The following is a 12,280-nucleotide window of genomic DNA, read 5'->3' as shown; positions in this document are numbered from 1 at the left end:
AGAAAAGCCCAATAAACCAGAAAGTGCATATTGTTTTTATTGTTTTATGGTCGTGACTTCCAGAAATAGCTTTAGAGAAATATCACAAAGGCATTCAAAACTGATTCTTATAACAATATAACCTTGGGTCCTTGAGGTTGTCACAGACATTCTCTGAGATATGCCAGACATGCTGTACTTGCTACCTGAGAGTCTAAAACGCTGATGGAACTGATATTCGGGTGACACTCAAGTCAAGTGGACCCAATTTCGGCGAAGTCCAGACAGTCTGTGACAGCCAAATCCTCTGTTTGCACCTTCACGATGGTGGGACTGTTAGTAATCCTGGGTATAACTTCCATGCACAAGCACATGGTGGGTGACCACCCAGGTGTGAACCAACGTAAGCAGGGGTCGAGGTGTGGCGCCTAAACCACATGGAGGAATGCCGCCCCTCTATGTTACCAGGCAGTACTAGGTGGTAGATGACTCTCATCAACCAGTGAAATACCACCACTTTGCTTATTGGAGGCTTGAAGTGGTGGAACCCATGTTTAGTCTCTAGAGCTAAGTTCCGGTCAACCCTTCCCTATCTCTTCCATCATGCAGTATGATTGATGACTTTTGAGGTTATGATGAACGTCGTGGCGAGATCCAATATTCCTTACATTTCGAGGGTACAGCTCTAAAACGGTTTTCGCAGGCCGGCCGCTAGTTAGTACACCGGACCGAACCTATTGGTAACTCTCTAGGAGGCTTCCGGATCAGCTAGTGTATAATCTTGCTACCTCTACTCTGCCAGATAGTGACTGGAGGGAGTCCGAGTAGTGTGTATGCGGGGAGCATTGTCGAGGCCACGTTATGTCAAGGATCTGGGTATATTCTTACCACATGTATGCCATATCCAAAAATTTCATTACTTCATACAGCATGTCCCACCCACTTTTTCTTACTATTGAATACACCATGAATTGTCAAACTAATAGAACAAGCTTATCTGCGAAAAGATCTAAACCTCCCAAGGACTTCCTAATTCATTTCACAAATATACGTGGTCTCAATTCTAATCTAAACAATGTCCATTTCCACTTGCAGTCTGCCAAACCACATGTACTTTTTCTGACAGAATCTCAGTTATCGGTTGATTCAACTACTGCTCATCTCAGATGCCCAAATTATTCGCTGTATGATTCCTTTCGCCTCAAAGGTGGTACTTGTGCATATGTCCATTCTGATATTCCCTGTCAGAGACTTGGCAATTTGGAATCTCCTCTCTTTGATCTTCTCTGGCTTAAAATCTCTCTACCTCATTGTGTCAAATTTATCTGTTGTCTCTACCGTTCTGCCAACTCCACTAATCACTTGGAGCTCTTTGACTTCCTCTCTTTGCAACTTGACTTTCTCCAGTCCAACTTTCCTAACAATGAGGTAATTTTCCTTGGTGATTTTAATGTTCACAACTCCAGCTGGCTTCCGTTTTCTAGTCACACCGACCCAGCAGGTCGAGATGCTGAGGCTTTTGCAATTACTAATGACCTAGCACAGATTGTTCATTTACCTACAAGAATACCGGACAATCCGAATCATACAGCCAATACGCTTGATCTTTTTCTCACAAACAACCCTTCTAAGTACACGGTCGAAGTAAGAGGTCCTTTAGGCACTTCAGATCACAACTTGGTGATTTCCTCTTCTCCAATGGAACCTTTATCTCATGGCTATTCCCAACCTCGTGTTGTTTGGCATTACAAGAATGCAAAATGGGATGACCTGCGAGACTTCTTTTCTTCTTTTCCTTGGTCGGATTACTGTTTCAAAACTTCTGATGTCAACGTTTGCTCAGATCATGTCAGTGAAATTATTCTTGCAGGAATGGAATCCTTTATCCCACACTCCACTTTAAAATCTCGTCCTTTATCTAAACCTTGGTTTTCCAATAAATGTGCTAAGGCTGTTCAAGAGAAGAATGTTGCATATCGTAATTGGCTTGTTTCTAATTCTTCAGTTTCATTTTCTGCCTACACCAAAGCTCGCAACAATTGTAAAGCAGTTATTAATCAGTCCAAACTAGAGTTTGAACAGGCTAAGAGTAGAAAACTTGCTTCTTGCCCTAATGGTAGCCGAGCATTCTGGTCTCTTGCCAAAGCTATTGGCTGCAACTTTTGCCCATCTCTGCTTCCACCTCTGTCCAAACCAGATGGTTCTGTTGTCACTTCAGCCAAGGATAAAGCTGACCTGCTAGCATCCCATTTTTCTTCCAGCTCATGTATTAATGAACTTGGTAAAACACCTCCCACCATTCCCAACACGATCCATTCAATGCCTCCTGTGGTCTTCCGTCAAAAGGATATCAGAAGGATTTTGATGAATCTTGATGCTAAGAAAGCTCCAGGTCCTGATGGTATTTCTCCACTTGTTCTCAAAATCTGTGCTCCTGAACTTACTCCTATTCTTTGCCGCCTTTTTTCACTTTCTTATTCCAAAGGTGTTTTTCCTGCTGCTTGGAAATTTGCTCATATCCAGCCAGTTCCTAAAAAGGGTGACAAATCCCTCCCATCCAATTATCGTCCCATTGCAATTACTTCTACTCTTTCTAAAGTAATGGAGAAATCTATTAACCGCCAACTCTTAAACTACCTAGAAACCTTCCGTCTGATCAACGATCACCAGTATGGATTCCGTCAGTGTCGATCCACTGGTGATATCCTGGCTTATGTTACCCATTTATGGACTACTTCAATGGAAAGGTTCGGTGAAACACAAGTAGTTGCTCTTGACATCTCAAAGGCTTTTGATCGTGTTTGGCATAAAGGTCTTCTAAACAAGCTTGCATCTTATGGTTTGCCAACTGTTTTTAGTAATTGGTTATCCAGTTTTCTCTCTGATTTCTCACTGAGGGTGATGGTAGATGGCTCTCTGTCTTCTAACTTCTCCACTAATGCCGGTGTCCCCCAAGGTTCAGTTCTTTCCCCCACTCATTTCCTCTTGTATATCAATGACCTTCTTCCATTGACTGGAAATCCTATCCATAGTTTTGCCGATGATAGCACATTGCATTCAACTTTCCGTTTTGAGAAATCCTGTCCTGCTCAATCAGCTTCAACTTCTCGAAAATCTGCTACCAATTCCTTAAATGCCGATCTTCAGGTAATTCTCCAGTGGGGCAAAAACAACTTAGTTGATTTCAACCCTTCTAAAACTCAGTCTTGTCTTATATCTTGCAAAAAGGATTCTTCTGCTCCTATGCTTATCTTTAGTGACACTCCAATTTCTAGGCAAAAGGATATATCTCTTTTGGGGATTACCCTGACTTCTAATCTCTCTTGGCACAAGCACATTACAAATATTGCTTCCTCTGCATCTAAAAAATTTGGTTTTCTCTTTCGCTCTCAGCGTTACTTTTCTTCCAAACAGCTGCTCACTCTGTATAAATCGCAAATCCACCCTGCCATGGAATATTGTTCCCACATTTGGGGTGGCGCCCCCAAAACCTCTCTCAGGCTTCTTGATTCCATTCAGAAGAGGGCAGTTAGTTAATTAATGACTCATCTCTAACAGAGTCTCTCCACTCGCTTTCTCATAGACGCACTGTTTCTGCTGCATGCCTCTTTTACAGATACTTCCATGGGCACTGTTCTTCTGAATTGGCTTCTATAATTCCCGCTCTCTCTTTCAAAACAGTCCGAACACGTGCCGCCACCAGCCAACATCCATTTACTGTCCAACTTCAAACCCACAGAACCAACTTTTCATCTTCCTCATTTATTCATTCAACTGCCGTTTTCTGGAACAACCTTCCTTCATACGTATTTCCTGAAAATTACAATCTACAGAAGTTCAAGTCCAATGTCAACAAATACCTTCTTTCGTCTTCTCAACCTCCAACCCAAGCACGGTACTAAGTACTATAGGTTCTAATACCTCTCGTGTTTGGGGTTCACATAAAAAAAAAAAAAAACCAAACAGAGCAATAAATGGTGGTGTGTTTGTCCGGTTATTTTGGAAACAACTTCCTCATTCGGCAATCCAAATTATCCTATGTTAGCTGTTCAGACAGAATATTTTTCCGATTCGCGCAATAAGTGTTTTAATCAGTAAGCATTGCTTTTGCTGATTTAATAACTGGACAGTACTTATATGTTAATTATTTATATGTTAACTTTTTGATTTAAAATGAATACTACGAAAAAGAGTAAAACGTATCATTTTCATCAAGAGTGGGAGCTACAATACTTTTTTTTAATGGTGAAAGAAAAATGTTGCTGTTTGATTTGTAATGCTTCCGTGGCTATATCCAAAAATGGAAATTTAAAAAGACACTTCAACTCACTCCATGGTAAATACCAATCGCATTTTCTGCCGAACAATGACCTTAGAAAAAATAAATTAGAACTTAAATTCAGATTATTCACACAACAAAATTTCTTCATGGCACCTAATTTACAATCTAAAGCAGTAACTGTAGCATCATTTAAAGTGAGTCTTCTTACAACAAAATGCAAACCATTTTCTGATGGTCAATTCATCAAACATGCATTTTTAGAAATAACAGATTCTCTTTTTGAAAATTTTAAGAACAAAAATGAAATTAAAAGTGCTCTTCAAGGTCTGCAATTATCTCGAAATACTGTGATGCGATGCATAGAAAAAATTAGTAAAAATGTGAGCGAACAATTGCGTGCTCATATTGCTAATTGTGTCCTTTTCTTTACAACTGGATGAATCTACAAATGTCAGTAATACAGCTCACTTGCACGTTTTTGTTCGTATGGTTTTTGATGATTCTGCCACTAGAGAAGAACTGCTGGAAATGGTTTCGTTAAGAGAAAGAACTAGAGGTCTTGATATCTTTAACTCATTCAAACAGTTTATTGAAAAAATTACATTACCACTATTTAAGCTCGTATCAGTGACAACAGATGGAGCTAAAGCAATGCCGGGGCATCTTAACGGATTCATCGCATTGTGCCAAAAGGATCATGAATTCCCAGATTTGAGTTACCACTGTATCATCCACCAACAAGTGTTAGCCAGCAAAAGATTAAATACTAAAAGTGTTATGGACATCACTTTCAAAATCGTGAATTCCATCAGTGGACAATCTCTTCAAAGGAGACTTTTCAAAATGCAACGCGATGAAAATGAACCAGATCTGATATTACACACAAATGTGAGGTGGCTGAATCGGAGTAAGTTTCTACAGAGATTTCGAAATTTGCTGGAGGAAATTAAAAAACTGTTGATCAAAGGGGAGATGATTATCAGCAGCTACAAGATACGTAGTGGTTGTGGGATCTGGCTTTTTTGGAAGATTTTACCAGTAAATTAAGTGATCTGAACTTGGAATTACAAGGAAAAAATAAAAATGTGGGTGACATGATTAGTAGTATTTCTGCATATAAATATCAATTTTTGGCAATGGCTAAGGATCTCAAAGAAAAAAAAATTCGACCATTTTGCAAATATGCAAGATCATCTGCAAAAATATCCTGTTTTTGAATTTAATAGTGAGAAATATGTTTCTGAAACTGAGAATGCTGTGGACGATTTTGAAACCAGATTCAGTGATTTTAAAACAATTGAAGACATTGTTATTGTTATTTGGTTTTTAGGAGCATTGGCAACTAAGGCCATATTGCTCCGGGATATGCGGTGGTCATTCCTTGACCTTTCCGCATCCTCCGTATTTGGTGGTGACGGGCTTGAACTGAAGACATTGTTCAATATATTTCTTATCCTTTTAAAGTCAACTTAGATACGAAACAAATTGCAGAAAAAAATCGCTACAATTTTTCACATGGAGAAAATATTACTTGAAAATGAAATTATTACATTTCGAAATGATATCTTCCTAAAAGCAAGATCATCAGAAAAAGGGTTTTGGAAATATGTTTGCTGAGAAAAGTACCCAAATGTAAAAAAATGCAGTGAACTTTTAAATTCCTGTTTTGGTTCCACATATCTATGTGAATCGGCCTTTTCATATTTGAAACAAACAAAGACGAAGAATTGCTGTGCTCTTATGAACTTGGCATACAGAAGATTCTTTACGGTTGGTCTTATCGTAGTATACTATATTCCCGATTTTGAAAGCTTGGCAGATGACATAAAGTCATCTGCCAAGATGACATGAAATTAAACTTCACATAAATTAAAATTTTAAATACGTATGAATTTAAAATAAGAATTCTGAATTGTATTCAATTTTAAAATTTATAAACATTTTTCAATGTGTTGATTAACTTTTTTAACCTTGTGCAATGAAATTTTTGAGATGGTAGATCGTGGCACATTTTGAAGGAAAAAAGTAGATCGCATCACAAATTAAGTTGGCCACCCCTGATATATATATATATATAATATGATATAATTATATAATATAATATATTATTATAAATTATTATTAATATATTATTATTATAAGATGTTATATGAGATTTTAAATCAAATGTCTGGTGTCAAAAAATTGTTTGCAGGCCCTAAAGTTCATAAATCAAACGTTCATAAAACAGGAGTATTAGCTGAACACTTGTTCCTGTATGACATTAAAACAAGGGTTCAGCCACACAGACTCAAAAATGTTCTCTCTTGTAAAACTTCAAAATAGGATGTGGTCTTAATGAATTCAAGAAGCTTTTGTTCAGAAGCATAACCCCCCCCACTTCTAACCTATCTTTCTTAAAATACCAAATGAAATTCATCATTTCCTATATCAGTATAACACCAAGTCTCGTCAACTCTATTATAACAGCATTTGTAGACATAATCAGTAACTGAAATTCATCCATTTTACTAACCATTAAATTTTGAAAGCTCTCACTTGAACTTTGAAGTAGAGTTTGGAATAGCCTTGGAGGATGGGTCACCCTGTGGGGAGGGTAATCCAGGATATTCCTCCAGGCGATCCTTGAACCAATATAGGAAAACTCCAAGAAAAGAAACAAAGTAACTTGTGGGGGGAACCCTAGTGCCACTTGACAATAAACACTATACCCCCAAATCAGGAGGCCAACCAGAATTGCAGCAAGGAAGACAGCCACAAACAGCTGACCACCTGGGACGACACACTTATCCTCCTCAGAGCTAATCAACAGTAATAGATTTTTCAAAAAATGGCTAACTTTATTAAATAAAAAAAGTCTTACCACTGGTTTTAATGACTCAGAATAGAAGGATAATTTATTTACATGGACATCTAGTTTGCCTCCCTTGAAAAATCCAAATGTACTAACACTGAAATACCTTCTCATGTCATTCTGAAAATAAAATAAAAAAATATTAAATTATATGCAAAATACATAACACATTTATTTTAAATAAAGCCTGTACTCACTGTAAGTTATTTGCTGGGCAAAGTCACTATCTAGGAAAACACACAGCTAACACCTTAACATTCATATTTTGATTAATTTAACTAGAATTATGATTAAGTAGGCAATTTTTTCAAACTTCAAAAAAATCAACATTAAGAAGTGGCAGGTACATATTCAAAATGGCTGTTCACTAGTACATATATCTACTAGGCACAAATTTCAACTTGTGTGAATATTTGTTATGCTGGATAAAATGTTTTTTCGATAATCCGAACTAAACACTTCTTTGTGCAGAATAATGTTTCACTGAAAACTCATGACATAAACATTTGCATTTTTTTTTTTTTTTTTGTCCTCGCCTTTTCCCATTATTATATGGGGTCAGCGTTTTTACTGTTTTGGCATGCAATTTTTACGGCCAAATGCTTTTCCTGGCACCAACCCTTGCCCTTTATTTGGGCTGAGTATATGCAGTGGTCATTCCATGACCTTCCGCATCCTCCGTATTTGGTGGTCACAGGCTCCAACCCTGGTCTAATCAAGAAGCGTGTGTGCTATGCACTACTGCTCCTGCCCACCTGGCTAGGGAGGCACCTGCATTATTATTATTTCTAACCTCTATTAAACTGTCAACAGAGGGAACAGTGAGCTATCAGTATTCAATTTTTGTATATGCTTTTTTTTTTTTTTTTAATTATCACTTGGAAAGAGCAGATTGCAAGTGAGTACATCAACCAAGAGATCTGGTAAGGCTGCCAGCCATTTAGAACAGTTGAACCTTTTGTGAACAGTACCTTTTCAAAAAAATATATTATAAGTACTCCCACCTACAATTCAGTTCTCAATTTCAGTTGTGTTGATTTACCGTCAGACTAGCTTCATATACTTCCAAGGGTACATATATAACACCAGTTGCAAAAACTTAATCTAGGGAATCCCCCCATCATCCAACAATATTAGCATTAGCAGAGGCATACAATGCAAGAAAACAAGCTTATACAGCATCAGCCAAAAAAAAAACAAAAACTCTCCCATTTCACTCCTCCATTCGTTCCAAATGCCTGTCCACCCCAACCTTAAATTTATTTAGGCTCTCAACTTCCACAACAAAAGATGGAAGTCTGTTCCACCAATCAACTACCCTCTGTCTAAAGGCAAATTTCTGCACATCTATTCTACAACTGTCTTTCCTCAACTTGAATCTATGCCACCTCAGGTTCTTAATCTGAGGAAGAATCCCATCAGCATTCAGCTTGCTTAACCCATTCAAGGCCTTATACACCTCAATTAGATCACCTCGCATGTGCCTATTCCAATAATATTAGCATTAGCAGAGGCATACAATGCAAGAAAGCAAACTTATGCAGCATCAGCCAAAAAAAAAAAACAAAACTCTCCCATTTCACTCCTCCATTTGTTCCAAATGCTTGTCCACCTCAGCCTTAAATTTATTTAGGCTATCAACTTCCACAACAAAAGATGGAAGTCTGTTCCACCAATCAACTACCAGCTGGCTAAAGGCAAATTTCTGCACATTATTCTACAACTGTCTTTCCTCAACTTGAATTTATGCCACCTCAGGTTCTTAATCTGAGTAAGAGGAAGAATCCCATCAATATTCAGCTTGCTCAACCCATTCAAGGCCTTAGAATCTTTAATTGCATAGAATCTTTAATTGCAGCAATGATAGACATACAATTAGTCCCGTCACGGCATGGTGGTGCCAGGGGTTATATACCTCAATCAGATCACCTCGCATATGCCTACTCTCCAGGAACTGCATTTTGCAGAATTTAACCCTTTCTTGGTAAGAAAACCCCTTTGTACCCCTCACCAATCTTGTTGTCCTTCTTTGTACTCGTTCTAGCAACTCTACATCCTTCCTAAAATGAGGCCTCTGGAACCGTACCCAGTACTCAAGGTGTGGCCTGACCATTGCCTTGTACAACGGGATAATCACCTCCATGTCCCTGGTAGCAAAATTCCTATATATCACTGACAAGACTCCATGACCTGCCATGGAAACCCGTCTGCACTGCTCAGCAAACTTCATATCTGACTGCACAATTACCCCAGGTCTTTTTCACTTTCCACTTCCCTGAGTGTAGTACCACACAGTTAGTACATTTCTCTTGGGTTACTGCTACCAATATGCAGTACTTTATATTTGTCAATGCTAAACTTCAGCTGCCACTTCTCAGCCCATTCGCCCAACTTATATAGATCCAGTTGGAGTAGCATACTGTCTTTACTTCTGTTAACAACCCTGCTAACCTTTGTATGATCTGCAAACCTGGACATTAAGCCTGATACACCTTCATCAATATCACTGATGAATACACAAAACGACAAATGGCCCCAGCTCCAAACCCTGGGGAACTCCACTAATAACATTCATCCACAAAGAGCAATTTCCATTGATTACCACTCTGTCTTCTCCAACTCAACCATCTCTTTATCCATTGTAGCAACTTACCCTTAATGGCATACCTCTCCAATTTGTACAGGAGTCTTCCATGTGCAACAGTATCAAAAGCTTTTCTGAAATCCAAGTATATGAAAACAAAATTATATTTTGCATCCAATTCCTTTGTGACCACATCATAGTATCCAATCAACTTGATCAAACAAGACCTCCCTTTAACAAACCCATGCTGTGTCTTAACTGTTACTGCAGTCTTCTCTAGATGATCATGCAGTGCTTCTTTAACCAGTGACTCCATTATTTTCCCAGGATCACAAGTTAACTAACAGGTCTATAGTTACTTGTATCACCTTTTGAACCCCCTTTGTGAATTGGTGATACATTTGCACACCACCAGTCCAAGGTAGCTCTCATAATTATGGCTAAGGGTTTGCTTACTTCCTTTGCTGCCTCCTTTAATATAACTGGATAGATCCCGCCCACCGCAAGTGTCTTCTTTATGTTTAACTTCGGCAATTTCTCCTCCACTTTGCTCTCAGTTATTACAAAATCACTTAGCTCCTTGCTAGAGTTTAATAAACTTCTGACATTCCCCTCCTTGAATAACTCCTCATGTGTGAATGTAGATGCAAAATATTCATTCAGTTTATCAGCTACCTGAACATGATCATCAATAGTCAACCCATCTCTGTTGAATGATCCAATCTGATTCATCTCTTTCCTTCTAGAGTTCACATAAGTAAAGAACTCTTTGCAATGTTTGCCAAAGATTTCTCATAATCTGCCTTCACCTGCCTGACCTCCTTTGTAGCTTGATTACATACTAGCTTATATCTGTCGTAGGCTTCTGTGTCACCTGATAATTTATATGCAATCCCATACATTTTTCTTCTCTGCCACGAGCCTCATTAATTCATCTGACATCCATTTAGGCCTAAACCTTGAACAGTATTTCTTAGTTGGAATGAAAAGCCCAGTAGCCTCCAAGATTAAGTCCCTGAAGGGCTTCCCATTTAGAATTCATTGTTGGTATCACAGTTGATCCACTGTATAGAATTAAAAAATTTTCTGAGACCCCTGTAGTCACCTTTACAAAAGCCAAAGTAGTTACATCTTTAAGTAAATCCCACATCAGTACATTGTGATCACTGTTACCCAGTGGTTCCTTTATCTGAAAATTCTTAATGCATGAATAATCACTGCTAATTATCAGATCAAGAGTGTTACGCCCTCTGGTTGCCTCTCAAACATGTTGCTGTAGGAAACAGTCATCCGCAAAAGTCTTGCTAGTGTGTGAGTGACCAAACCACAAGTTTCAGTCAATATCTGGAAAGTTAAAGTCCCCCATTATAAGACATTCTGATTTACTGGCCCACTATTTCTCTGCACGATTGCTCATTATACTCTTCTCAGATTCATTAGGCCTATAACACACACCTACTCTCATTTTCCCTTTCCCAGTTCTTATGTTACACCAAACTGACTCAACATTGCATTGTCCATGAACTTCAATTGGATGCACTTCCAAAGATTTTGTTTCTTAACTAATAGCATAACCCCTCCTCCCTTCCTGTCTATCCTTTCTGTACACATTGTACTCCCCAAATTCCAATTCTGCACTGCTTATATCTATGTGACAACGCATCTCTAATATTCTAACAATATCCACCTTTAATATCAAGAGTTTAGTTAGAATAGCTGCTCGATCACAGATGGTCAGAAGCAGATACCCAGCTTATGATATCAATTCAAGAATATCAACACAAAAGTCACAGATGTAAAGTTTCCATCCCATCGCAGTCTCAACTTCCAGGATGCCAGATTCTCACAGAATCTCCATTCAATCAGAGCAGCAGAACTCACAAGATGCCAACACTAAGATTCAGTCAACTGGATGATGACAAGAGAGATAGGGATGGTAAGACATCAGTGACAGCTCCCCAGTACAACCCAAAATGAATTTGGGTGGATCACCAAGAAATAGCATCAACTTATAGAAATAACTGAACACTAATATATATCAGGTATGCATCATCACAATACAGAAACAATTGCATAATTTACATTAATATCAAGTCGAAAAAAAAAAAAAAGTTGTCAATAGTAACTAAGACCAGAATTGCTATCTAAGGTGTGAAGGCATAAAAAAAAAAAAAAAGAAATCTTTATTACACAAGAAAGGTACAAAACAACTTAACCACTACATTTTCAGGTATTTCACATCACAGTAAAATCAAGCAAAACACATAAAACAAACTTAACTCTCACACATGCAATTTTAGAAACAGAAGAAAACAAAAGCACATGCAAAAACCTCTGTGAATCAGTTCATTACCATTTTTATGATTCACAGACAGCCCGACATTCACACACAAAACATGAATTTTGTATATCCGAGTATTTACTAGTACAGTATAACTTAAATTTCCCACAGTTGGAACACAACATGGCTTTGTCCTCAATACAGGTGGTGGGCTTCTCAAGGTGACCAAGTACCAGTTGTTGAGATGGAGATCTTACCTGCAGGCATTTCTGCAGTGAAAGTCAATTGTCTTTCTCTCAC

At 38.2% G+C, this 12,280-nt stretch overlaps 1 protein-coding gene across 2 annotated transcripts in view; it reads right to left on the bottom strand.

Annotated features, from left to right (window-relative positions):
* Positions 1-12,280, bottom strand: part of LOC150086404 (protein GPR107) — a 118,518-nt gene that overhangs the window by 84,257 nt on the left and 21,981 nt on the right. For both annotated transcript variants that reach the window (XM_090371361.1, XM_090371360.1), the window contains exon 2: positions 7,125-7,235. In XM_090371361.1, the coding sequence (XP_090227487.1) occupies positions 7,125-7,235 (111 nt within the window). The remainder of the gene's footprint in view (positions 1-7,124; positions 7,236-12,280) is intronic.

The sequence above is a fragment of the Mastigoproctus giganteus genome, chromosome 4 (genome assembly GCF_048544385.1).
Source record: "Mastigoproctus giganteus isolate SK-2022 chromosome 4, ASM4854438v1, whole genome shotgun sequence".
Taxonomy (NCBI): domain Eukaryota; kingdom Metazoa; phylum Arthropoda; class Arachnida; order Uropygi; family Thelyphonidae; genus Mastigoproctus; species Mastigoproctus giganteus.
The sequence above is the reverse complement of the archived record's forward strand: the minus strand, read 5'-3'. Positions and strand labels throughout refer to the sequence as shown.